General features: G+C 43.0%; 1 protein-coding gene across 5 annotated transcripts in view; it reads right to left on the bottom strand.

The window, feature by feature from the left end:
• Positions 1-1,575: 1,575 nt before the first annotated feature.
• Positions 1,576-27,678, bottom strand: part of LOC143300441 (retinoblastoma-like protein 1) — a 58,400-nt gene continuing 32,297 nt past the window's right edge. Inside the window, exons 18-25 of one of the 5 annotated variants that reach the window (XR_013057652.1) lie at positions 20,949-21,200; positions 18,239-18,365; positions 16,090-16,247; positions 15,669-15,728; positions 15,232-15,393; positions 4,753-12,428; positions 4,116-4,166; positions 1,576-4,060 (exon numbers count right to left, since the gene is read on the bottom strand). Coding sequence is in view for 1 of the 5 variants with exons in the window: in XM_076614101.1 (XP_076470216.1) it covers positions 12,234-12,428; positions 15,232-15,393; positions 15,669-15,728; positions 16,090-16,247; positions 18,239-18,365; positions 20,949-21,200 (954 nt within the window). In the remaining 4 variants the exon portion in view is untranslated. Of the gene's footprint in view, positions 12,429-15,231; positions 15,394-15,668; positions 15,729-16,089; positions 16,248-18,238; positions 18,366-20,948; positions 21,201-27,678 lie in introns of all 5 variants that reach the window. The other 4 variants (XR_013057651.1, XR_013057649.1, XR_013057650.1 and 1 more) reach the window with 4 other exon arrangements.

Here is a 27,678-nt window from a genome sequence, read left to right as displayed (position 1 = left end):
TGTCAAAGTTGAAAGGTTGTCTATGTCGTGAAGGTAGCATACAAAAACTTCAATAATGCACTTATAAGATCCCACAACATCAACAATCATCCCTCGCCAATTTTGTTTGAAAATCCACTGTGAGCAAACACTATCACAGACAACTAAAACCCAACCAACTAGCCATACACACGACGGCAACTAGCACCGCAAAGCGGGGACAGTATTCAGGCCAAATGTCACACTAAGAAATTTCTAGTGATCAGAAATCTATAAAATGCAATACCTACACAAACTGAAACGGCTAAGAAATGGAACAGTATGGCGAGACTACAAAGTACCTCTTCAAAACAGTGGCTGGAAAAGTTTGATTCCATCTGATTTCACAAGGAAGTGAGACGTGTTTTGGTTGCACCGCCTCCTTTCTGAATGCCATACAAATTGCATCCTGAACTTCATCATGGCCAGATGAGCGTCATCTAAACTTGCATATACAAACAAATGCACAAAGGACTAAAAACAAACATTTTTTTTTCTTTTTTAAAACACACCCAAACCAAAAATAAGCTCTCATGATACACTGGATCGCGCTGAATAAAAACATTCGATCTCATATCCAGACATCCAAGGACAACAAATTGATGAAAAACAGACAGATGACTGGACAGAAAGGAAGTCAAAGAATGGGAAAAGAATGACAGCAATAGGAAGACAACACACACACACACACACAAAGGAACTAGTTACTACAGATTCTTTGGATGGAAGGAATAATGGTACCAGCTGAAAGAAATACTCCAAGCATCCCAAATGAAGATTCACAGCATTCTTCACAGCGCTGAAAACTTAGTTGCAGCACACCAGCCACGTCAACAGAAACCAGTCAGACTTCACTACAGACAGCATACAGCCACCGCTTACCATACGCAGCCATCTCACAAAACACAAATCAAGGAAAGAATTTTTCATCATCATTTCTTTTCTTTTTTTCCATCCCCCTTTTTTCTTTTTTTAAAATTTGATTAAGATTGCTGTGCAGTAACATGGACTCCTAATTCATACTCTACTGTAATTATGTACACAAAGAACCTTCCTGTTTTTTGTTTTTGTTTTGTTTTTTTAATTATTAAACCTGTACAGATTATATTCATGATTTTCTCACATAAGTGGAGCACATGCATACATGAAACATTTCAACATAAATTATGTACTCTGTACAAATGCATGCATTATAATATGGCCGTGTCCAGAAAAGAAATGACAGATTCAGGAAACTTATCATAATCATTTCCCCCCATATACACAAAACTAAGAAATTGCACGTTCACACAAGCACTTCAGCAATATTGTCCAACTGAAAAGAAAAAAGAATGAGAAAAAAACAAAAACAAAAAAAAACCTGCATTTCCTGTGTTCTTATCTTTGAAAAGAAAAAAATAATAAAAAGAAACAATCTCCTGCCTTCTTTCTCGATCCATAATCACATTTCTTTGAAGAATTAAATGGCAATGTCTGTCTGCAAGACTGTAGTTTTTTCTTCTAATTTGTTTTAATCAACAAACTGGCAAACAGTTTTAATATGGCTAACATGTTGGCTTTTCTTTTCTTTCCCTTTTCTTTTTTCAATCTGAGCATGAGAAGAGTGTGAGTATCAATATATGTGAGAGAGAGAGAGAGAGAGAGAGAGAGAGAGAGAGAGAGAGAGAGAGAGAGAGAGCATGTGTACATGAAAAAACACTTCACTAATTGTAACACACTTCTGAAAGACATAATATAAATCTAATGAACAGCATATTGTTTGTAACCTTTACCGCCCTTGATAGGGACCCAAACCAACCAGAACACAACCTGTAAACTTAACTGCAAGTCACTGATCAGATCGTATGGGCATCTTCAACTATGATGACAGTAAGTCTGAACTGAATGCTCATTAACGGCTGTTCTGTGCACGTGATTGCAGAGGACACAAGAAGTCTGCACAACCACTTCTCTTCAAGCAACATCCTGGAATCTGCAGCGTTATATTCCCTGTCCAATGTGTTGATGCTTGTTACAGGAAAGGTTTTGTCACAAACAGGTTTTGTCCACACACAAAACACTCTCGACAGGTTTTGTCCACACATGAAACAATCTGTAGGAATGGGAAGATCCCTGTCAACGGAAGAGCACATAAACATAAGGCAAGGAAGCACAGTCAACCAATCATACATCAACAAACAGTAAAGAGTGGTAACTCTCTCCATTCACAAAGTACACAACTTCAAGTCAGTGCTGCTTACATTAACGATTCAGCTAGCACACAAGTAAATAAAAGGTACACTGAACAAACCCAGACACTTCCCCATTTCCCCTTTTATTTACCTGTGTGCTAGCTGAATCGGTAGCATAAGCAGCACTGACTTGAAGTTGTGTACCTTGTGAATGGAGAGAGTTACCACTCTTTACTGTTTGCTGATCGTTTCATCTCCGGCTTCATTGTTTGTTAATTAACAATCATACATCATGTTGTTTTCAGCCCAGCCATCCATAAAAACCATCTTATAACCATCAAATGTCAATACAGCACAACTTAGGAAACCACCTTCCTATCACTGAAATCAGACAGAAAACAGTCAAGAAGTAAACTATCATCTTCTGAAAGAAAAAAAAAAGTATTCAAGCCTCAAGACAGGTAAGAAAGGAAACAACAAAAGAGGAAGAAAGGAAGAAAATGAGAACTTTCTGGAAAATATACAACTGACTGCATCAGAAGATAGGAGAGAAGAAATGCAGAGAGAAGGCGACAGAAAATCAAGAAAACACTGGTAAATAAGGAAATGACCACCACAGAATCTTAAGGCCAGCTAACACATTTAACTGTGAATGCAAAAACCACTGCCAACAAATAGTCAACATTCAGGCTTGCACACAAACATGAACAAGACACAAATATTTAAACATTCCCACACTATTAAAGTATACAGAAAGACAAAAATAATTCCCATTTCTTTCAAAACACACACATACAAACAAATACGTGAAAGAACAAGATCAAATTAAGATAACCTTTCTCAATCTGCCTGGGTTTAACATTTCCAAATTTTCAATCTTCAGGTCTTCATTACTAAAACAATAAACTGAAAGACATTCAGAACAGGGACAATCTTTTTTTGGAAGAGGTGGACGCAGGTGCTAGTTCAGGTACGTTCTCATGTGACAGAACATATGATCAGTCCCAGACTATTCAATCCTGCGCTATTTCCACCATCCGACAGGTTCATTCATTCATCTTTCAAATGCAGCTGTAAATAGAGTGTAACACATCTGATGAATGTTCCTTTCACAAGCCGACACAGCACACACAGAATTCCCCTGATTACTTAAAAAAAATTGTAACCCTTCAAGGGTCTGAGATCAGAAGCACACATCTATGTCCAATAACATGCTGGAGGTGGGGGGTCTTAATTAGGAGAAGCACACCCTTTTTCAGTTTTGTCACAATCAATATTGGAAGTGATGCCATTTCTTTCACTCCTGAGTTCCCTGGTTCAGAGTTCATTCTCCATTCTGGTGACAACAGTAATCACTGAGCTCTCTCACATTACTGCCACTCTCTCCAGAAACAGGTAAAGGTACTAAGCATGTCATCTTCCTGACACTATTTCAACAAATGAATAGCTGTAAGCGGTTTACCTCTGCATTACAATAGACAGCTTGCAGGAAGCATGTACCTGTATCAACTTTTTACAGTAAGAAGCATACAAATATAGCTGTTTTATGATTTTAAAGCAATTCCAACACCAGTCTGCAGCAAATACTAAGCATCCTCATCAACTGCAATCTCAACAAATAATGGGTAACTAAGCGCCAAGCTTGGTCATCATTCTGCAGCAGTCTCATGAAGTAACTGGCTGTGATACGTTCTGCAACCTAACTGCTGCCATCTCAATAGATACACTGCTGCTAGCCATGCCTTCTTTCTGCCACGGATGACTGGGGGCAGAACCTAGGTCACCTTCCTACAAGGACAGAACTGCCAAACCCCAGACCTGCCGGTAACCACACACACACACCAGGAGGGCGGAACCACCAAACTCCTGACCTGTCAGTCATCACACACACACACACCAGGAGGGCGGAACCACCAAACTCCAGACCTGTCAGTCATCACACACACACCAGGAGGGCGGAACCACCAAACTCCTGACCTGTCAGTCATCACACACACACACACCAGGAGGGCGGAACCACCAAACTCCTGACCTGCCAGTCATCACACACACACACACACACCAGGAGGGAGGAACCACCAAACTCCTGACCTGCCAGTCATCACACACACACACACACACCAGGAGGGAGGAACCACCAAACTCCTGACCTGCCAGTCATCACACACACACACACACACACCAGGAGGGCGGAACCACCAAACTCCTGACCTGCCAGTCATCACACACACACACACACACCAGGAGGGCGGAACCACCAAACTCCTGACCTGCCAGTCATCACACACACACACACACACACCAGGAGGGCGGAACCACCAAACTCCTGACCTGCCAGTCATCACACACACACACACACCAGGAGGGCGGAACCACCAAACTCCTGACCTGCCAGTCATCACACACACACACACACCAGGAGGGCGGAACCACCAAACTCCTGACCTGCCAGTCATCACTAACACGCACACACCAGGAGGGCGGAACCACCAAACTCCTGACCTGCCAGTCATCACACACACACACACACACACCAGGAGAGCGGAACCACCAAACTCCTGACCTGCCAGTCATCACACACACACACACACACACACACCAGGAGGGCGGAACCACCAAACTCCTGACCTGCCAGTCATCACGCACACACACACACACCAGGAGGGCGGAACCACCAAACTCCTGACCTGTTAGTCACAGACCTGAAGGCGGCACTCATCTGTATGACCCCACACAGCTGGCAGAGTCTTTCAAGATATGACACTACGTCAACAACTGTACTGTCATCAACTCTGACCTAAGTTCAAGTCCACAGTAGCAAAGCCATACTTCAACTTAGCATGGTTTGAACACCATAATCTCTTCAGTTAAGCCATTCATGGACCTAATCTCCAACAACACTGAGGGCAGCATGTCCAACTTGTATCCACTGTGGGAGGATCAGTTTGCTGCTGCTGGTTCGGACTGTACTGCCCACCAACCCACATCTGTGACCCCCACTCTCTTCCCTTCTTCTCCCCCTCCCCCACAATGACACGACAAAGTGATTCTGACACTATGTCTCCCATGCTGCCCAGTTTCAGTGTCTCAGATGCCATCTCCCCTTCTGCTTTCTGTGGTATCATTCTAGAAGCATTCATCTTCACTTCCAACCCTTATCACAAACACCTGGCTTCCCCAGTCACAACCAGTTTCAGGTTTCTTGGTCCAGTACATGCACTGAAATTCCTTGAGTAATCATCAATAACAAGCCGTCACCATGGCCACTCACCTGACACCTCACAATACTGACTCAAAAGGTGCCAAGTCTGCCCCGTATCTTTCTGTTCCATTGTCCACATACACATGAACATAGTGACAGCATGAAGGTCACTTCCTCTCAGCTCCAGTCGCACACACTCTCCTCCCTCAACTCTCTCTCTCTCCCAGGTCCTGACAAAAATGACTTGAGGAAGGAATCCTACACCATCACAGAAGTGAACATGGTCAATATGAAGTTATAATCAACTGAAGGAAATAGGGTCAGAACTTTTAAGAACTTTCACAGCAATAATATGTAGAAAGACCCATTTGGAGTGCCAGTATACTTTGGGGATGTTTGTTGAGAAAAAACACACACAAAGACATGCGTGTCAAGCCTCTTGATATGGCACACTGTTCCGTGTTGTTGTGTTGGTTTCTTTGGGCAATGCACCAGTGTAGTATTAAGAGGAATAGCGTGAACAGAGAAGAAGCAGCAGTGTTTTGACTTATCCTTTCTTCTGGGTCACTCAGTGCAACCAACCTCCCCTATCTGGAGTCTTACAACCCTCTGTGTCTGACCAGTTCCCTCACTAACCCTGAAGCTCTTCCTTCTCAAATCATCTTCAATCCTGCCAGACACTTTCCTTCCCTTTCTGTCGTGACGAAGCCATCATGACCAGTATTACAAATCATAGGCTGCCAACCATTTGAATCATGTCAGAAGCGCACAAATGTTAGGACAAAAAAGTTGTCAAGGCCTTAAACTAACTCAGCTGCCAGATTTCATTTTTCACACTTGGAACTCGGCACACAAAACACACACAAACACCATTATACACTGGATAAGACAAGATATGGCCTGCTTTTAAATCTTGCTCACATCTCTACACACAAAGCTGTGGTCTCTTGGTCAACATATCCAGATCACAACCCCCAGCTACAAACCTAACATGGACAAGCATTTTCTCCCCCGTGTCACTCCCTACACACAAAATTCACATTACTCTTATTTCCAAGTACAAAAAATGCCACAGCATTAAAAAAGAAAACACCTCTTGCTAAAAAAAACAAAAAACAACCCAACAACTGTATATATGCTGCATACATTTGATAAGCTTAATTGTTTAATCTGGACGGCATCGAGTGCAATCCTCTAATTATTCACAACGATGATGAAGATGGAGAAACACCAAATGTCAAATACATGAATGGAATTTTTAAATGGTGGAGAGGTACAATCAAAAACTGCAAGCCAAAGTGACAGAAATAATGCAGGCTGAAGTGAATAATGGAGGGTTGAAAGGCTAAAGTTGAGAGAAAGCAGATGACTGAATTAATCATGTTGACTACACCAGCCATCTGCAAGGGAAGTGGGCGAGTTGCTTGTCAAGTGTGTGAGCTGGTACTGTGCACTGGCCAAATCTTGGATCACAGAAATGGACACTGTGCTTACACTGATTTGCCACTGAGTCAAATTTGGATTATTACTTTTTTATTTCTTTTTTTGTAAGTTGTTGCTTACAGGCTGGAAATTGTCACTTCACATTGATGTACAATGCAGGGGGGAAAAACATGACAGATGAGTTCACTGTCGCATTCTGCAACACTGTCTCATGAGAAAAACTTCAAAAAGCAACATGAATTCACAAAGAAACTGGTTGAGAAACAAGTGATGTAGTGCACAATAATCCATACATTCCAATCTTGCTGTCAACTACAAAAAGATGATCATGTCATTGTAAAGACACAGCATGCAGAGCAATGACCATCCCTGTCAGTGGAAGTCTAAAGACATCCAGTGTGATATTTTTCAGTGCACAGCATCAAACTGCACTTTCAAGCATTAGATCAGTGTTAAAAATATTTGTCCTTGGCTATTACTTCTAAAGGATGGTAGCATCATGCATGATGTATTTTACCAACTTAAAGCATGTCTTTCTCTCTCTCTCTCTCACCTATTTCATCACAGGTCATGCTCTACTTAAATACAATGATGATGCTCTTCAACATAATGAGAATGTGTCAATCTTACCAAAACTACTGCTAAATTTTCTGATTTGCCAGTACATGCATGCTCTCTCTATCACTGACACTGTTCTTAAAATCTGACTGGCTCTCTTTACATAGTTGAGGATTAACTCTGCCTGCCAACAGTCACAAATCAACCACTCTTCTACCCAGTCCCGTTCACAACAATCTTCATATATCATGTACTCTTGTCCAACAGGGATTGAGGGATTCCTTTCTTTCTTTAACATTTCCAAAGCCAGTTGTGTAACAAAGAAAGAAAGAAAGATAAAAAAAAAAGTCATAACCTTTCCTAGTCATTCATGTCTGGTGCAAACAGTTCTGAGGTTAGTTTTCATTACCCTAGCAATGTGAATAGTCCATGCAAGCAATTAAGTCTGCTTTCTGTGTGCAAGCCATGTTATAGAATCAGTTTCACAGAGCAAAAAAAACACATCTCCTGTGAAGACTGTTGTAGTCATATAGAACTGTTCTATTAATGAAGTCTTTCACACATCAAAAGAAAACTAGTTTGTCTAATCAAGTTTGACAGAATCAGGAAATGTAATCCTGCTTTTTTTCTTCACACTTCGTTGTTCATTAGTTATGTAAAATTGGTTGCTAATGATGTCGTTCCCAAATCTGAAGGAACATTCTGACCTGCCTCTAAATTAAAACCAGGCCTCTATAACAATAGAGAGAACTCGGCAGAGACACTGAACACAAAATGTGTGTTGAAGGTTTGCTGTAAGGTTTTGTGTGCAGGCTTAGCATTCCACACTTGTGATGTCTGGTATTTGAGACAACACTCCAACTTCTCTGACAGCACTGTAAAAGGGTGAGTCGGGGCACCAAGTCTCTCTGAACAAAGTGCACATCGCCCCTCTACTACCAAACCCAACTGCCTCTTTATATCAGTTGGATTCTTCACAATCCAAGCTGGACTGTGCAAGATTTTTTTTTTTTTTTTTTTTATTCTGACTTTTTTTTCTTTTTCTTTTTTTACCCATGTCACTTAAACATCTACCCTTTTTGTTAACATTTCACAGGATGAATGCATGCTGGGTGTGTCTGCATTTCTGCAATCAACAAAACTGATCTATGCATGCGCTAAAACTGATCTATGCATGTGCTTGTTCCATCACATCATTTTGAAAAGTAATATCAGTTCAATATCATCTTGTCATTATCTGATCTGTTCAAATCTATTCAGTTTCAATATATGTTCTTCGTAACTGAAATGCTGGAAATGTCTGTAAAACATTCTTGATCTACAGCAAAAAATTAAAAATTTTAAAAAATAAAAAAGAGACAAGCTTAAAAAGAAGCTAATATAATAAATTGTTTTTCCTGCACTTGCAATAACTGGATAAGGCAACAAACCATTTGTGATTCTATCCTATTTCCATCAATCCACTGCACAAAGGTATATGCCACCAAAGTGATCTTCATAACAAGAAATCTGCACTGGTTTTAACTGACAGCTTCCAGTTGTCCAGTCAGTGCAGCTTTATAACAGTTATGCTATTTGCACTCCACAGAAAAGTATGATGATGATGGCAGTTTCTTCGTATCCGAAGATCACTGGGAAGAAGGTCTAGTCCGGGTGAGGCAAGCCTTCTGGTGGCTGTACAGGCCAATCCTGGATTTGCATTGTCGGGAACAGCTGGCGCACGTGAAGGTTGGCTGGTCGCTGGAGGGGTAAACTTGAGATGATGCCTCCTTTCTCCGCTCGCGTTTTTCCCTGGCTGTCTGTGTCCTTTCCTTTTCAAATTTCCTGACAGCTTTCCTGGTGGAAGTTTTCCAGGCAGATCTGTTTGCTGCCAGTGTCTCCCAGCTGTGGTGGTCAATTTCGCTACGTGACATCTGCTGCTTCAGTTGGTCCTTGTAGCGTCTGCGTGGAGCTCCAACGCTGCGTTTACCTTCACGCAGTTCGCCGTAGAAGACGGCCTTTGGCATTCTGGAGTTGTCCATATGCGCTACATGACCTGCCCAGCGCAGCTGTCGAAGCATCAGCATTGACTCGATGCTTGGGAGATCAGCTTTCTCCAGGGCTTCGATGCTGGTGGTATAGTCCTGCCAATTGATGCCCATGATAAGCGTAGGCATCTCTGGTGGAAACGCTCCAGCAGCTTTATGTGTCTCCTGTAGAGGACCCAAGCTTCAGATCCATACAGCAGAGTATACACTAAACCTCCAATAAATTCTACATTTAACTCATTCTACTCTGAGTTAACTTGTACCATGATTACTTCCCCTGTGGACCAGGTACGAGTATTCTCGTATCAACACGCTATTCTAATTTCATTTATTCTTGCTTGGTACAGTTGGCATTCTCAGTTGAAGCGTTGACAGATTCTGGAAGCATGAAAACAAAGCTTTGTTCAACTGATTCTTTCAACAATTCTCCATCGATTTTCGCCGTTTTCATGAACCACCCTGTTTTTTTGTACAGTAGTCTCACACAGTGCCGATCCAAAGAAATTGTAGCAGGTATGTAGCTGTGCGGTAGAATCAGTTTAGAGCTACCATAAAATGTGTGATCTAAAATTAAAAAAAAAAAAACAACTTTGCTGTTGCACTATTGTTTTGATGTTAGTCTTAAAAGTAGTGTTTTTGATGTTTATCTTAAATACACAGGATGCAGGTTTGAAAAATTCTCCGCATAGGCGGATAGTAGTTTGCACAGGACAGGATTGTCAGACCCCTGCCAGAGTCTCCACTAGTTGGGTCACGGTTAAGTATGTTTAATTAAAGTAGTGTTTTTGATGTTTATCTTAAATACACAGGATCCAGGTTTGAATGCATCATATTTTCCAACGTTCTCATCAATCTAGTGTCTCCAAGCAAACTAAAAGCAGACAGTGAAAACACTACTTTGATCAGTCAGGTGGTCCTGAACTCAACATCACTAGTTGTTTTTCCCACTAAGAAACTTAATCAAATTATTTCCACAGACACCTCTTATCAGAAGACAGTATCACTGGACTTCTAATTATTTGCATGTTGAATTCCTTGATTTCTTGTTGATCTGAATTAAAATTTTCACATCGCACATGTCCATGCTTAAATGTATATACATCATTATCACAATGTGGTTTCATCATGCAGTCTGACAATCTGAAATTTTACAGCAATAAGAAGTCCAGTTCGAAAACATTTATCAGAGCCAGTTGTGTGTGTAAACAGAAAAGTAAGTGGTTTAATGAGTGTTTAAACATCCAGTGAGAAACGCAACAAAGTGATTCAATCAGAATCTCAAGTGACCGACCTATTTCTTTGCAGATCTTTCGCATTTTCTCATTTAGATCAAGCCGCTGATACTTGCCGCACCAGTGAATTCCATCATGGTGATACTATTCTGGAAAAAAATTCTCACTAATCAAAGATCTCTTTATATACCATGTTGTTCAAGGATATTCATCTTTGTTGCAATTCACCACACACACTCCCCACCACAAATATTACTTTTACCAAACTTTCTGACTAAAAATCACTGAAATTCCTTATCATTTCCTTGTCATTTTTAAAATTATTATTTATCTATGTTATAAGAAATCACTGACTCAAAAAGGTGCAAGGTTAGTCAAATTAGAAACATCACTGTACTTTATACTTGGTGCTGTCTGTGTCTGAATTCAACTATTCTCTGTATGCAGAGCTAAGACTGTGAACTAAAAATGTACCAACCTGTCTTTGGGGACAGCAGGTATGTTAAGCATTCTTAACATTAAATGATTATTTGGCTGTCAATAACTCACTGTTCATACTTCACCTTTCAAGCAGAATTCTTCACAGTGTGTCACTGTACCAAACTAAAATGATGAACTAACCAAAATACTTTTCAGCTCCAACAATAAGGGGAGTGAAGGCTCTATGCCAATATACTGCAATGCCTATTCCCTGGCAAGCAATAAGAAACACATCTTTTTGATTCGCACAAGTTGTTTTCCTTTCTTCACAAAGAGCAATCCTTTGTTTCCATTCAACTTTTCCAATTTTTGACAGGAGAACTGAACAATACCAAACATGAAAACACAGACAAGTCCAGTTCATTCATTCCAGGTTAAGCATATGACGCTTTATTTCTCTTTCTCTCTCTCGCTCTCTTGCATTTCAGCTGTCTCATCAACGAACATTGCACAATCACGTCAACCTTGTCTCCCACTCCCTCCTGCACCCAGCCACACACTCAAAACAGATAGAAGACATTCTGATTAAAAACACTCACAGACTATCTGAAAGACCACCAGGGGCATAGGACTTCATTCTAACTCTTATTTTCAAAAAAGGTGTTGTGATAATGATTTATAGGATAAGAGTGGCAGAGAGATACACTGGGTATATTTTTGTTACACATCATACAGCAACTTTGCTGTGAAATATTGCATCTGTGTCAAAAGTGTAGGTTCCCGCTACAGTTGTGAAGCAAAGCGGAGGACACTGAGACTCATGCTCAGAAAACTCACTGCCAATTTCACACGTATCTCCCCTTCCCCAAACACACACACTCTCCACTCTCGTCACTTCCACACTGTCAACCCAAAGTGCGGACACATCTCACATCTTCCAGCAGCAACTTTTTTCTCTCTCTCCCTTTCTTTTTTGTCTTCTTCTTCTTTTTTTTTTGTCCCTCAATCCCATATGCTGTGTGCGACTATGTACAAGTGTGCTCAAATTTCATTCATTCGTCCCCGACGATAAAGAACCCCACAAACCCCCCCCAAACTATCAGAACCAGCGTGGACAGGTGAAGAGGATTAGGGGTCAAGGGGGGGAGTGTGGGGGTGAGATTCAGGTCAGAAGGTTCTTGGCCTCCTCCCTGTCCTGGCTGAAGTCCTGCAGGCGGCGCATGAGGTGTCCTGACAGGCAGGGCGACTTGGCGGGGCTCTCCAGGGAATCCTCGTCACGGTCCACCTCCAGAGTGCGCTTCAGCGGCGTCATCTTGGGACCCCCGCTGCGGATCATCTTGTTGATGGCCAGTAGGTCCTGCCACACATACCAGGTTCCAGGTTAACTCAGCACTGTACTGCCAGCTAGCTCCCCAGACTTTCCCCATTGACGACCCATTTGTACGGGTAAGAAATAAAATTGCCAAAAAAAACACAACAAATGTTAATTTATGAACTGACAACTTCCATACTGATCAGTAACATAACAAGTTAGTTGGGGACAATATATATAACTTCCTCCCTTATTAAGCTATCATATAGTGAGATGATGAAAGTATCCATATTTTTTGCTCGAAATTTGCACAGACTGATAGAATTGTAAACGAATCCAGGAAAGCAGAGTTTGAAACTGATTAAATTCAGAACATTATATAGCTACGATAGGGCCCCTTCATCTAATTCTGTTGTCTGCCTTGTGACTGAAAAGTAACTGGGTCAGGCACCACTATTAACACACACTGTTCACATGAACCAGTCACAGCGAAAATAACTCGACTGCTCGCAAGCACAGCAACACCCTGCATTTACTGGTCGCAATGGAGAGTGGAAAGATCAGTAAAGATATTCTTAGCTAATGACATCATTATGTGAATTAGGTGCCAATCCAAAAACTCAGAACTATCAAAAGCCCCGATTGTGCTCCTTTGTCTGAAACAGAAGTGAACAGGAGGGCCTCGATCGGGGCCTTTCATCTGGAGCAAGTTAAAGGTCCAACAGCCTTCATCTGGAGCAAGTTAAAGGTCCAATAGCCTTCATCTGGAGCAAGTTAAAGGTCCAACAGCCTTCATCTGGAGCAAGTTAAAGGTCCAACAGCCTTCATCTGGAGCAAGTTAAAGGTCCAACAGCCTTCATCTGGAGCAAGTTAAAGGTCCAATAGCCTTCATCTGGAGCAAGTTAAAGGTCCAATAGCCTTCATCTGGAGCAAGTTAAAGGTCCAATAGCCTTTTACGACTTTCGGGACAGTGAGCTCTTATCCACCATGGCTATGGAACAGGAAGCCTAGGCCTAATCCTCTCAATCTGCTATTTAAACCTCTCCCGACCCAAGTCTGGTATCTGGGAGGAGTGAGGAAAATCGATGTCAAGAGCTTTTCCCATGGACACAACCACTATGCTGAAAAAAAGGCCTTTGTACCCTCATTACTGGTGATCACTGTATCAAAAGTCCAACACCTGACCGAATCTGTCATGTCTCCTCCTGCAAGGATGGGGGAAGGTCAACCATTTGGTCTCACACAACACATGGCTTCAATACAGTTCTGTGCAAGAAGTCACCATCATGTCTGACTTCATGTTTCATTGCCAAGTTAACAAGAAGTTATCATGTCCTCCAAGATTGTAATGTATTCTGGTAAGAAGAAATTGTTTGATTATAAATGCGTATTGGTTGGTGGGAAGTGGGAACCTACGGGATTGATTAAATAACTGAAAGCAGAACAGATGGTGCCTCTTGTACACTTTACATGACTGAATGTGAACAAGTGCAACGGTAAATCATGGAACAAACACAACATAGTTTTTGTTTTTATTTATCTCAAGTTATGTTCATTTCTGAAGTTCTAATAACTTAACTTTTTCACACCCAAAGGCGACTTCAGTCAAGTAGATAGTGTATCGCCACAGGCGACTTTAGTGGACATCAAGGGGTCCTGTTAACTCTTTCCATACGAACGGCGAAAGAGACGACGTTAACAGCGTTTCACCCCAATTACCATCATCAAAATATTGCAAGCGGAAGGCTCTTATACTGAAGACGTGAATGTTGACAAAGAATACCACAATTCTGACGACGGAAGCTATGGAAGCTAAAGGTTGGGTCATTCAGACACCCACTGGACATCCGAGGGGTCTGTGTAGAGGAGAAGAGAGGACTGGCCGTACTGAGTGAGTTAAAAGGACCATCTTTCACATCATAACAAAAGTTGACAGCTGAAGCCAGTTTCCCATGCAAGAGAACAATGACAAAACTTCCATCTCCTGACCCAGTTTGAAGGGAACAAGTCTACTGTGTTGTTTTCACCTGAACCGAAGCCAGTGACTGTGAGCTTCAAGTCTAAAATATTCGGCACTGGGGAGTGTTTTTCACAAAGAAACTTGGTGGTGACAGAGTTAATTCAAGTTAACATTTCTGTGGTTTTCCCATCCATCTTGTCCACCTCTCAATGACTGATAGCTCTTTTTTTTCTTTTTTTTTCCTCCCTTGTATACAAGGTTATATTTGACATTTCACGACATCAGTGTGATTCAACATTCACATAGCAAAACATTTGGTCCATCAATGATCATTAAAAAAAAATCATTAATTTGTTGAGATACAAGGGCTATTTTTCAATATGATAATACTTATAATAGTAATAATAAGATGAAGAACAATAACAAATAATAAAGAACAAGATAAACAAGATACCAAATGTCACATCATGGCATGTATTCATGTTGACATAGCTTCAAGAAGCACCAGTTTGTTGTTGTTGTTGTTTTTGTTGTTGTTTTTTATAAAGTGTTATTAAAGGATTAATATAATTATGTTATCCATTACCTGTGGCAGCTTACTTCTTTTATCAAAATTAATGTACAAACATGACTGATAGCTCTTCTCTAAAACAATATAAAAAAAAAATTTAAAAATACTTTGCAAAATTAGAACAAAATAACATTCAACTGATATGTCCACCTTTCCAGCAAAATTATAACTTCACTTGAACTTTGGCCAAAAGCAGCCACATCTCCAAACCAGTGACAGGCGTCACTCAATAGCCACAAGCCACACCCCCACACTATAGTGAAAGGTGTCACTCATCCACAAGCCTCACCCCAACCGCACTGACAGGTGCTACTCACCCTGGCTGGGGACTTGTTGATGCAGTAGGACAGCCCCTTGGGTGTGGTTTTGGTGACGGCTGTCCTGTGCGGGGAGATATACACCTCGTGGTTGTGCGACACTCGCCGCGGCGATGCTTTCTGGGAGCGAAGCTGGGGCAAGGGGGACAACTTGGGCTGGTCCTGGAAATCATTTCCCCTCACTGTCAGTACCATCAATGATAGTGTGGAAACTAATGTCACTGTCAGTACCAGTAAATAATGTGGAAACTAAAATCATGGTCAGTACCATCAGTAAATAATGTGGAAATTCACGTCACTGTCAACACCATCCGTAAATAGCATGGAAACTAACTTTACAGCCAAACAACTGTTGGCTCTGAAACTGGCAATATTCTGCACAGCTTCTTCAAAATACAAAATCATTCTAAAACCAAGGAGAAATCCAAGACACTTACCCCGGATACATTTTGCGTAGAAAATTTCATGGCAAATTTGCGCATCTGGGCTGTAAAAATCTGAAGCAGAAAAAATGTCAAGACTTGAAAAGTACAGTAGTAGGGAAGGCTGAAAACAAAAGTGACACCCACAGCTACACTGAACGTCATTACATTTCACACAAAAATATGATCCTCAACTTTATTATTTCATTCTTCAACTAATTACATCCGAAGCACACAAAAAGATGTAAACATCCATTATTTACATGCCTTCCCAAAACACACACACACTTATCTTCCTAATGAAAACAGTTCATACAAAAGCTTCCTTGCTGCCCTACATTCCTGACAGCATAAAAAGCAGTAGGTAAGTAAAGTAAAAGCTGTCAACATTTATGCAGAAGTACACACACACAACACACCAAGAAAGTCCACGTACCAAGTTATAGAACTGGATGAGATCTCCCCTTTCCTCAGGGCTGAAGTCGAAGGCTCTGCCGTTGCCCCCCAGACGTGTGGGGGTGGGCGGTTGACTGTTGGGGCATGGGACTGGGAGGGTGGAAGAGGACCTCACGTTGGCCAGGCTCTCTGTCCTCTCTGTGCACACACACACACACACACATGCACACGTCATGTTGCTGCTTTTGTTGACACATTATTTATTCACTTTCTATTTATGCAAACTGGTGATTTTCTTCAGACTTTCAGTTAGTCCCATAGCCTTTATGGTCGTTAGGGCTGTGTTCATATCCACTGTGTTGAGGGCTCAGCATAGGAAGGAGTTTCAGAGTTTGTTTATTCCCATTAACTCTTTTGAGTCATAGAGAAACAAGGAAACATGACAATAACAGGATGACGGCCACAGAGGAAGAGCGAAGATAATTTAAAAAGAAGAAACAAAAGGGGGGATAATACAAATGGGGGGAAAATAAAATGAAATATAAGGCCAAATGTAATCATCAGTCTGGTACAATGCAATAGGAATAGACAAATGCACAGATCACAACTTAGATTTACAATACGGCTCTGTATCTGACTAGTTGAGCCTGAACTGGGAACTGGGGGGTTAGGTGGAGCATAGCATTAATAATGACATGGTGTAACAAAATAAAATACACAATAATTTGCATGTTATTTTAGCACCCATTTGCCAGTAATACTGGGATTGGTTTGATATATACAAGAGAAAAAAAGACATAAATATATATCAAAGCAATCCCAGGGAGGGCCAAATCCTCTCCTGCCGTTTTAACCTTCCCTAATCAATTCTGCAACGGCAGCGATGGCCAGACTGAACAGGGTATGAAAGAGTAACATCAGATTCCACACAAAATTCCTGCTCTACAAGTCACTGGTGGTCTCCATCCTCTTATATGGATGTGAGACATGGACACTGATGGCAGAAACAGAAAGAAGAATCCAAGCATTCGAAACCAAGTGCTTGAGGAGACTACTACACATCTCCTACAAGGAGCACAAGACCAATGACTATGTGTGGAACCTGGTCAGCAACCTTGTTGGGCCCCAAGAACCACTGCTGGCGACTGTCAAACGATGGAAGATGGCATGGTTTGGTCACGTCATACGACATAACACCCTCTCCAAAACCATCCTCCAAGGGACTGTAGAGGGAGGGCGCAGACGGGGGCGGCAGAAAAAAAGCTGGTCTGACAACGTCAAGGAATGGACCAAAATGACGATGCCAGAACTCCTCACGACAGCTGCCAACAGAACGGCGTGGCGAGCTATGACATCTTCCTCATGTCCCCCCAACGACCCCAGCGGTCGAGGGAATGAGTGAGTGAGTGAGTGAATCAAGTCAAGTATCCATTCACAGCTGGGCAGAGTGCGGGTAACTGCAGTAAAATGCCTTTCCTAGGGACACAACACCATGCCCAAGGGGGCCCCTCAAACCCCGATCCCTGTTGTACACTGGATCACACAGTGGCTTCATACTTTTAAAAATTAACAAATCCAAACGCTATACTCAGCTTTTGATCTGTAAACTAAAAAATTTAGACCCAATTAAAAAAACCAAAAAAAGTAATTCCATCAGTGTAAAACTTACAGACAGATAAACCTAGACAAGGGCTGGGAAGCAAAGTATGAACTGGTTAATTCAAACCGCACAGCCAGATTCACCTTAAAGCCCGAGCTCAAGTCAGAAGGGCAAGTCACTGACATGTCATCAGAGTACCATAAACTATGCAAGTTAAACAAAAGAACATCCCCACATATACCTATGTTAATAATCACACAACTTTGGAAGAGAAAAAAAAAGTTGAAGAAGACTCACTGCCCACGCACTGCTTGCTATTCCTATTCTTGGGGTTTACAAAGAATGACTGCCTTCCTGCTGCCTGCTATTTCTTTTTCTTCACTTTAAGAAGACTGTTTACACTTCTGTTCCTTGCTTTCTCTTTCTCCTGGGTTTATGAAAACTCACTACCTGCCTTCCTACTGCTGTTTCTTATTCCCTGTTTTATGAACACTTATCACTTCCCCATTTCTTGCTATTTCTTATTCCTTGGGTTCACTGACTTTTCCACTGTTTGCTATTCCTGATCCCTCAGTTCACAAAGACTTACTGCGTTCGCGTTCCCCTTTGCTCTCCTCTTTGTCGTTGGTGGGGGATGATGAGCGACTAGTGGCACTTTCATTACTGCTGCCGGATGTATGCCGGCGACGTCCATCCAGTAGTACACTGCGATACACCTGTCAGCAACATGGAGATAGCACACCTGTCAGTAACATGGAGACAGGACACCTGTCAGCAACATGGAGACAGCACACCTGTCAGTAACATGGAGACAGGACACCTGTCAGCAACATGGAGACAGGACACCTGTCAGTAACATGGAGATAGCACACCTGTCAGTAACATGGAGACAGGACACCTGTCAGCAACATGGAGACAGGACACCTGTCAGTAACATGGAGATAGCACACCTGTCAGTAACATGGAGACAGGACACCTGTCAGCAACATGGAGACAGGACACCTGTCAGTAACATGGAGATAGCACACCTGTCAGTAACATGGAGACAGGACACCTGTCAGCAACATGGAGACAGGACACCTGTCAGTAACATGGAGATAGCACACCTGTCAGTAACATGGAGACAGGACACCTGTCAGCAACATGGAGACAGCACACCTGTCAGTAACATGGAGATAGCACACCTGTCAGTAACATGGAGACAGGACACATGTCAGCAACATGGAGACAGGACACCTGTCAGTAACATGGAGATAGCACACCTGTCAGTAACATGGAGACAGGACACCTGTCAGTAACATGGAGACAGGACACCTGTCAGTAACATGGAGATAGCACACCTGTCAGTAACATGGAGATAGCACACCTGTCAGTAACATGGAGACAGGACACCTGTCAGCAACATGGAGACAGGACACCTGTCAGTAACATCAGCAACATGGAGACAGGACACCTGTCAGCAACATGGAGACAGGACACCTGTCAGTAACATGGAGATAGCACACCTGTCAGCAACATGGAGACAGGACACCTGTCAGTAACATGGAGATAGCACACCTGTCAGTAACATGGAGACAGGACACCTGTCAGCAACATGGAGATAGCACACCTGTCAGTAACATGGAGACAGGACACCTGTCAGTAACATGGAGACAGGACACCTGTCAGCAACATGGAGACAGGACACCTGTCAGTAACATGGAGACAGGACACCTGTCAGCAACATGGAGACAGGACACCTGTCAGCAACATGGAGACAGGACACCTGTCAGTAACATGGAGATAGTACACCTGTCAGCAATGGGGAGGTGGTTCACCCATCAGTAACAGGGAGATAGTACACCTGTCAGTAACAGGGAGACAGTACACCTGTCAGAAACAGGGAGATAGTACACCCATCAGTAACAGGGAGATAGTACACCCGTCAGTAACCGGGAGACAGTTCACCTGTCAGAAACGGAGATAGTACACCTATCAGTAACAGGGAGACAGTTCACCCATCAGTAACAGGGAGACAGTTCACCCCTCTGAAACAGGGAGATAGTACACCCGTCAGAAACAGGGAGATAGTACACCTATCACCAACAGGGAGATAGTACACCTGTCCACAGATAATAAACCAACGAGAGGAAGAAACACGCATTTTACTGGTGCACTGAACCAAGTCAGAATTCTGCACTTCCTGCATGTTTTCACGTCACTGAGAAAGGAATAAAAAAAATAATGCAGCAAATAACTTTCAAATTTCTTACAAACTGCTGCAGTGCAGCAAACATACCACTGGACACAACCGTTCACTGCATGTCTACTGATATCTCACTGTTACGTTCCAAAAGAAAAAAGAAAGAGAAAAAAAAAAAAAACTACAAAGAGAAAAAAAAGAAACTTAAAAAAACTGCCAAATACCAGTTTGGAAATACTCACATCCATGATTGCAACTCAACAGATATCTGTTTACTCCCCTTTCATGAGACGAACACAACCAAGCAAAACAGCCCCCCAACCCCCCCAACTCCAGACCTACATGACCTTGTCCTGAGGCTGGAGGCAGCAGCACTTCAAGATTGCTGCACCTGTGTGCGTAGACAGTCCACTCCTTTTCTCAAACCGACACAACAAAACATATACCCACACACACACACTCACGACACAAAACATGCACTCCGGCACAAGACACCAACATGGCTTTGTGCCTGTGGCTAGACTAGAAGCAGCAGCATTTCATGACTGAAACTGTACAGTTTATTATTCCCCTGTTCTCAAACCGACACAACCAAACAAAACAGACACTCTCCCCCACCACTCCCCAACACAGACACCTACATGGCTCCGTGCCTCAGGCTGGAAGCAGCAGCACTTCATGATTGCAACTGTACAGACAATTTACTCCCCTGTTCTCAAACCAACACAACGAAACAAAACAGCACCCCCCCCCCCCCACCTCCCCCGACACAGACACCTACATGGCTCTGCGTCTGAGGCTGAAAGCGGTAGCACTTCAAGACTGCAACTGTAGTTTATTCCCCTGTTCTCAAACCAACACAACCAAACAAAACAGAATCCCCAAAAACACACTCTTCCTCCCCCCCACCAACACAGTCACCTACATGGCTCTGTGCCCGAGGCTGGAAGCAGCAGCACTTCATGACTGCAACTGTACAGACAATTTACTCCCCTGTTCTCAAAGTGACACAACCAAACAAAGCAGACAGACCCCCCGAACAGGGAGATAGTACGCCTGTCAGAAACAGGGAGACAGTACACCCCTCCCCACCCCACCCCTCGACAGAGACACCTACATGGCTCTGTGCCTGAGGCTGGAAGCGGTAGCACTTCATGATGTCCTGGAAGTTGAGGGGCTTCTCGGTGACCTTGGCCATGATGTAGACGGAGCACATAAGCAGCTGGTCCAGGTGTCGGTCACACATCAGGTGGCAGTCCTGGGTCAGGGCGTGCTCAAAACACGTCCACATCTTGCTGCGCAGCTCCTCGTCCACCACCTGCAGCTGGTCGCACAGCTCTCGCAGCCGTACGCTGGCCAGGTGGTACACCTGTCACACACACCACACACCTGTTGTCCTACACACGAAGTCGAACTATGCTGCTCATAGCACACCCAACTGAAAGGGAGGCATTTCAGGGCTGAATACCTGTCTGTTTTTAAAACCACTTAAAAATACAAAATAATATCAAGAGGACAACAAAAGATGGATAAACCCATTCAACTCTGTGGTTTACAGCCTTGGCAGTCTTCCTAGCCATACTGATGCAGGAAAAAACGCAGAAAATATACGGTTCTCCAAGTTACATCCAGAAATTCTGTAGAGGTTAGTTCTATTTTTTTTTCAGTTTATGCATATGTATGAACCATTTCAACTCTCTCCAGACAACACATAAAATGTATTTGGATTCGAACGACGGAATGGAATAGCATTTTCAAAATATATAAATCCATCACGCGCTGTACACGTGATTTTGTGATTAGCCAAGCAGAGTGCGCTATTCTCGGTCACTCCACAACCGAATGGTATGATTGGCCAGCCTGTCATGTGTGGCCTGTCTCGCACACATGCTGACAAAGTCACTGACCGGTCGCCTGCTTGCATGGCAGCCTGTTAACAAATGGCGTCTGAAGCAGGTTCTTCTCAAAATGTTGCAGAGTGAACAAAGCAGTGATGGCAACGTTTTAGTGTTGCAGAAGTACTTGAAATGCTACAAGCTGAAGGGTCGGACATCAAAGAGGTGGATGATGACGAAGGAGAAAGCGAATTAAGTGCAGAAAGCGAGCATGAATATGGTGATTCGTGGTGAAAATTTGATATCATTTTCTACATAATGACAAAACTGTAAAAATAAGATGAGAAATTTGATTTTATATATATATATATGTATATGTATATATATGTAATAGCCCCACACATAATAAACCAGTTCTGAAAGTTTCATGTTCTTTTTCAGTGTTTAGTATTTTTTGTACTTTTTTCCCAAACCCTTACAAATGGACCGTCTGTGGGGAAAAGCAAGGAAGAAAACTTGCCGTCCCGAGTGAGTTAATGAGATGAATGTTTACACCAGAGTAATGCTCAAACGCAGGGTTCAGTGAGTTAATGTTAGACCTATTCGCCTACGTCCTGCTCAGTCCAGGTAAAATAATGTACAGTAAAGAGACCATTCACCTACACGTTTCTGTCCGCTGAAGCGTTACACACTGGTCACATGGACTATGGTACAACTGTCACACAGCACATACACATCCACACACCTTGGTCACATGGTACAACTGTCACACACCACATACACATCCACACACCTTGGTCACATGGTACAACTGTCACACACCACATACACATCCACACACCTTGGTCACATGGTACAACTGTCACACACCACATACACACACCTTGGTCACATGGTACAACTGTCACACACCACATACACATCCACACACCTTGGTCACATGGTACAACTGTCACACACCACATACACATCCACACACCTTGGTCACATGGTACAACTGTCACACACCACATACACATCCACACACCTTGGTCACATGGTACAACTGTCACACACCACATACACATCCACACACCATGGTCACATGGTACAACTGTCACACATCACATACACATCCACACACCTTGGTCACATGGTACAACTGTCACACACCACATACACATCCACACACCTTGGTCACATGGTACAACTGTCACACACCACATACACATCCACACACCTTGGTCACATGGTACAACTGTCACACACCACATACACATCCACACACCTTGGTCACATGGTACAACTGTCACACACCACATACACATCCACACACCTTGGTCACATGGTACAACTGTCACACACCACATACACATCCACACACCTTGGTCACATGGTACAACTGTCACACACCACATACACATCCACACCTTGGTCACATGGTACAACTGTCACACACCACATACACATCCACACACCTTGGTCACATGGTACAACTGTCACACACCACATACACATCCACACACCTTGGTCACATGGTACAACTGTCACACACCACATACACATCCACACCTTGGTCACATGGTACAACTGTCACACACCACATACACACACCATGGTCACATGGTACAACTGTCACACACCACATACACATCCACACACTTTGATCACATGGTACAACTGTCACACACCACATACACATCCACACACCTTGATCACATGGTACAACTGTCACACACCACATACACATCCACACACCTTGGTCACATGGTACAACTGTCACACACCACATACACATCCACACACCTTGGTCACATGGTACAACTGTCACACACCACATACACATCCACACACTTTGATCACATGGTACAACTGTCACACACCACATACACATCCACACACCTTGGTCACATGGTACAACTGTCACACACCACATACACATCCACACACCTTGATCACATGGTACAACTGTCACACACCACATACACATCCACACACCTTGGTCACATGGTACAACTGTCACACACCACATACACATCCACACACCTTGGTCACATGGTACAACTGTCACACACCACATACACACACCTTGGTCACATGGTACAACTGTCACACACCACATACACATCCACACACCTTGGTCACATGGTACAACTGTCACACACCACATACACATCCACACCTTGGTCACATGGTACAACTGTCACACACCACATACACATCCACACACCTTGGTCACATGGTACAACTGTCACACACCACATACACATCCACACACCTTGGTCACATGGTACAACTCACATACCACATACACATCCACACCTTGGTCACATGGTACAACTGTCACACACCACATACACATCCACACACCTTGGTCATATGGTACAACTGTCACACACCACATACACATCCACACACCTTGGTCACATGGTACAACTGTCACACACCACATACACATCCACACACCTTGGTCACATGGTACAACTGTCACACACCACATACACATCCACACACCATGGTCACATGGTACAACTGTCACACATCACATACACATCCACACACCTTGGTCACATGGTACAACTGTCACACACCACATACACATCCACACACCTTGGTCACATGGTACAACTGTCACACACCACATACACATCCACACACCTTGGTCACATGGTACAACTGTCACACACCACATACACATCCACACACCTTGGTCACATGGTACAACTGTCACACACCACATACACATCCACACACCTTGGTCACATGGTACAACTGTCACACACCACATACACATCCACACACCTTGGTCACATGGTACAACTGTCACACACCACATACACATCCACACCTTGGTCACATGGTACAACTGTCACACACCACATACACATCCACACACCTTGGTCACATGGTACAACTGTCACACACCACATACACATCCACACACCTTGGTCACATGGTACAACTGTCACACACCACATACACATCCACACCTTGGTCACATGGTACAACTGTCACACACCACATACACACACCATGGTCACATGGTACAACTGTCACACACCACATACACATCCACACACTTTGATCACATGGTACAACTGTCACACACCACATACACATCCACACACCTTGGTCACATGGTACAACTGTCACACACCACATACACATCCACACACTTTGATCACATGGTACAACTGTCACACACCACATACACATCCACACACCTTGGTCACATGGTACAACTGTCACACACCACATACACATCCACACACCTTGATCACATGGTACAACTGTCACACACCACATACACATCCACACACCTTGGTCACATGGTACAACTGTCACACACCACATACACATCCACACACCTTGGTCACATGGTACAACTGTCACACACCACATACACACACCTTGGTCACATGGTACAACTGTCACACACCACATACACATCCACACACCTTGGTCACATGGTACAACTGTCACACACCACATACACATCCACACACCTTGGTCACATGGTACAACTCACATACCACATACACATCCACACCTTGGTCACATGGTACAACTGTCACACACCACATACACATCCACACACCTTGGTCATATGGTACAACTGTCACACACCACATACACATCCACACACCTTGGTCACATGGTACAACTGTCACACACCACATACACATCCACACACCTTGGTCACATGGTACAACTGTCACACACCACATACACATCCACACACCTTGGTCACATGGTACAACTGTCACACAGCACATACACACACCTTGGTCACATGGTACAACTGTCACACACCACATACACATCCACACACCTTGGTCACATGGTACAACTGTCACACACCACATACACATCCACACACCTTGGTCACATGGTACAACTGTCACACACCACATAAACATCCACACACCTTGGTCACATGGTACAACTGTCACACACCACATACACATCCACACACCTTGGTCACATGGTACAACTCACATACCACATACACATCCACACCTTGGTCACATGGTACAACTGTCACACACCACATACACATCCACACACCTTGGTCATATGGTACAACTGTCACACACCACATACACATCCACACACCTTGGTCACATGGTACAACTGTCACACACCACATACACATCCACACACCTTGGTCACATGGTACAACTGTCACACACCACATACACATCCACACACCTTGGTCACATGGTACAACTGTCACACACCACATACACATCCACACACCTTGGTCACATGGTACAACTGTCACACACCACATACACATCCACACACCTTGGTCACATGGTACAACTGTCACACACCACATACACATCCACACACCTTGGTCACATGGTACAACTGTCACACACCACATACACATCCACACACCTTGGTCACATGGTACAACTCACATACCACATACACATCCACACGCCTTGGTCACATGGTACAACTGTCACATACCAATACACATCCACACACCTTCTGTGACACTGTTGTGTAAAAAAAAAAAAATCACTAATCTTTTAAAACATTATTTCAAAGCTTTGAAAACACCTATCACCTAACTTATTCAACTACTGTGTCTGGAACCCAGATTAAAGGCTCAGTATCAACTTATGCCCTTTGCTTCAACTGCCTTCTGTCCTCAGCTTCACACAGATATAAATGAAGATTCCAGTCAAAAAATCCTTACATGATCAAGGTTGGTTTTTTTTTACTGGCTTTTTTTCCAGTTTACTCTTAAAAGGAAATTTTCTATCTAAAATTACGTTTAAATAACACACTTACCGTGACCCAACTAGTGCAGACTCCAGCAGGGGTCTGACATTCCTGTCCTGTGCAAACTACTATCCGCCTATGCGGAGAAAACGAAAGTACTACGGCCGATAACCTCCCGGAAGTAGGTAACCTCCCCTTTGTCCTGCTGGCTAGCGCCCTCTTTTTCCGGCAGCCATCATGACTCCTGTTCCTGTGCTCTTCATACGGCTAAGTTTTTTTTCGTATTTTCTGCCTGTCTGTCAATTCTCTGGCGTTCTTGTTTGTTGTCAAATTATGTCTCCAACCAGGTCACATGATTATGTAGCTCGATTGGGCAATCGCACTAAAATTAAGGCGCGATCGCAATCTATTCGCTGACACTCTGGGCCCTCTACTCCTGGCCCTCTCAAACTCAAATTCATGTGTGGGTTTTTTCCCCCACAAATTCTTAAAACATGAATGAACCCCGAAGGTGTGACATGGCTAATAATACAGCAGGGAACATGCGATAGAACAACATGTTGAAAATAGACTGGCTCACAATACCTATCCCACAGTTTCAGTTTCTAGGTGTCTAAACACACAGATATATGCTATATCACAACTGCTGTATTTTTAAAAAAACAACAACTTTAATTCAAATTTCAAAATAACTTATAAGTCTACAATGTGGGGACAGTGTCCTGATGAGAGGCCAAGGTGAGAAAAAAAAAATTGCCAAAACTGATCAGCATATTTTCAATTATGCTGAAGACCTCAACAGAGAATACTTTTAACTAAGTCTTATTTCAACATTAACCGCATGTGCACTTGTAACGCAATTCAAATCTGATGAAATAACTGCCATACACAGGTATATTTGTCAACTGAATTTTAGATCCGTTGCAAGCTCTACACATTTTTCACTCATACCACACATCTACTAAATACTCTTTAAGATTTAAGTGCTCTTTAAGATTATATACAAGTATCTGGCATTTGGTTATCATGTTTCTCCAAGATCTGCTTTTGCCTGTGTGCTAGACCATATACATACTGACTATTCCTGACATTTATCGGGAAGCCTAGTCTGCGGAAACAGCTAATACTTATCCATGTCAGCTTTCTATGTTGTGCTTGCAAAGAAAGTAAAGTAAGAACGCCACAGTTCTTGACCCACAACCCCTGGGCTGAGTGTAACAATGACGCTATGCAGCAGCACAAACTTCAAACACATACCATTCATTCTGCCCTGGAAACATGTCAAGCAGTACTAAT

Source organism: Babylonia areolata, chromosome 26, assembly GCF_041734735.1.
Source record: "Babylonia areolata isolate BAREFJ2019XMU chromosome 26, ASM4173473v1, whole genome shotgun sequence".
NCBI lineage: Eukaryota > Metazoa > Mollusca > Gastropoda > Neogastropoda > Buccinidae > Babylonia > Babylonia areolata.
The sequence above is the reverse complement of the archived record's forward strand: the minus strand, read 5'-3'. Positions and strand labels throughout refer to the sequence as shown.